The 1,426-nt window shown below is 46.0% G+C and overlaps 1 protein-coding gene across 1 annotated transcript in view; it reads right to left on the minus strand.

Annotated features, from left to right (window-relative positions):
* LOC112072501 (2-acylglycerol O-acyltransferase 2-A) overlaps window positions 1-1,041 on the minus strand; it is a 34,658-nt gene extending 33,617 nt beyond the window's left edge. Inside the window, exon 1 of the mRNA XM_024139900.2 lies at window positions 817-1,041. Within this exon, the coding sequence (XP_023995668.2) occupies window positions 817-998 (182 nt within the window). The 5' untranslated portion in view covers window positions 999-1,041. The remainder of the gene's footprint in view (window positions 1-816) is intronic.
* Window positions 1,042-1,426: the final 385 nt, after the last annotated feature.

Genomic DNA, 1,426 nt, shown 5'->3' on the forward strand with positions numbered 1-1,426 from the left:
AAATTAAATCACAGACGGATATAACTTAGGCCTATAACGAGAGCTTTTGAGCATGCCATCCTGAGGTTCTCCATTGCGTCTTGACAAACGTCGAAAGGAGCGCTCCCCCCATGCCATGACCTTTTATAAGGTCTGAGATCTACGTAGAAACTCCATTCCAATTCTCATTGGTTACTGACATCCAGGGGAAGGCGGGTGCAGTTCATGTCGACCCATAGGATACATACAGAGCTTTAAACTGATCTGAGAACAGAGCCTCGTTTTCCTGTCATGAATTTCGCTGCAGAAAGAGTTCTGTTTCACCCACAGACATAATTCAAACGGTTTTAGAAACTAGAGATTGTTTTCTATACAATAGTAATAATAATATGCATATTGTACGAGCAAGAATTGAGTACGAGGCAGTTTAATTTGGGAACGATAAATGGTAACGTTGAAACAGCACCCCCTATATTGAGAAAAGGTTTTAAAACATGTAATTATCTGGTGTAAAACTGGTGTAAAGTGTGCTCTCCATCTGGTCCTGGTCAGTACCCGTGCTGCAGCATTCTGTATGGTTTGCAGTTGACCAATGGCTTTCTTGGGTAGACCAGACAGGAGAGCATTACAGTAGTCAAGCCTGCTTGTAATAAAAGCATGAATGAGTCTCTCTGTATCACCCTGAAAAGAAACAGCCGCACCTTGGCAATGTTCCAGCCAAGGTTTCAGACCTGCCCAGGTTTCAGACCTGTCCAGGTTTCAGACCTGTCCAGGTTTCAGACCTGTCCAGGTTTCAGACCTGCCCATGTTTCAGACCTGCCCAGGTCTCAGACCTACCCGTGTTTTAGTGCCAGTTTGATGAATCCCTTGCGGTGTAGAATCTGAAGGGTGAGAGCTCCTGGCCGGGCGTCTAGAGCCTCTGGAGCGCCCCCTACAGCCACCACCGCCACATTACCTCCTCTAGGAGCTGAGAGCAGGTAGGACAGACTGGCTTTCTCACTGGATACCAGACCTGGCATGAACACATAATACACACATTACACACACACCTTAACCCCAATTACACACACACACCCTAAACCTAATTACACACACACACAATACACACACACCCTAACCATAATTACACACCCTAACCATAATTACACACCCTAACCTTTATTACAAACACACACACACCCTAACCATAATCACACACCCTAACCAGGGGGAAGACATGTCACTGGTCTGTTACTCTCTGAGGGGAGAGAGGGAAGACATGTCACTGGTCTGTTACTCTCTGGGGGGGGGGTATTGCAGGAGGAGAATAATTTCACATAGTTGGTAAAGGAGATCATAGAGTAAATGTGTGTGTGTTGTGTGTGTGGTGTTGTGTGTGTGTGTGTGTGTGTGTGTGTGTGTGTGTGTGTGTGTGTGTGTGTGTGTGTGGTGTGTGTGTTGTGTGTGT

This window comes from Salvelinus sp. IW2-2015, unplaced genomic scaffold (genome assembly GCF_002910315.2).
Source record: "Salvelinus sp. IW2-2015 unplaced genomic scaffold, ASM291031v2 Un_scaffold1946, whole genome shotgun sequence".
NCBI lineage: Eukaryota > Metazoa > Chordata > Actinopteri > Salmoniformes > Salmonidae > Salvelinus > Salvelinus sp. IW2-2015.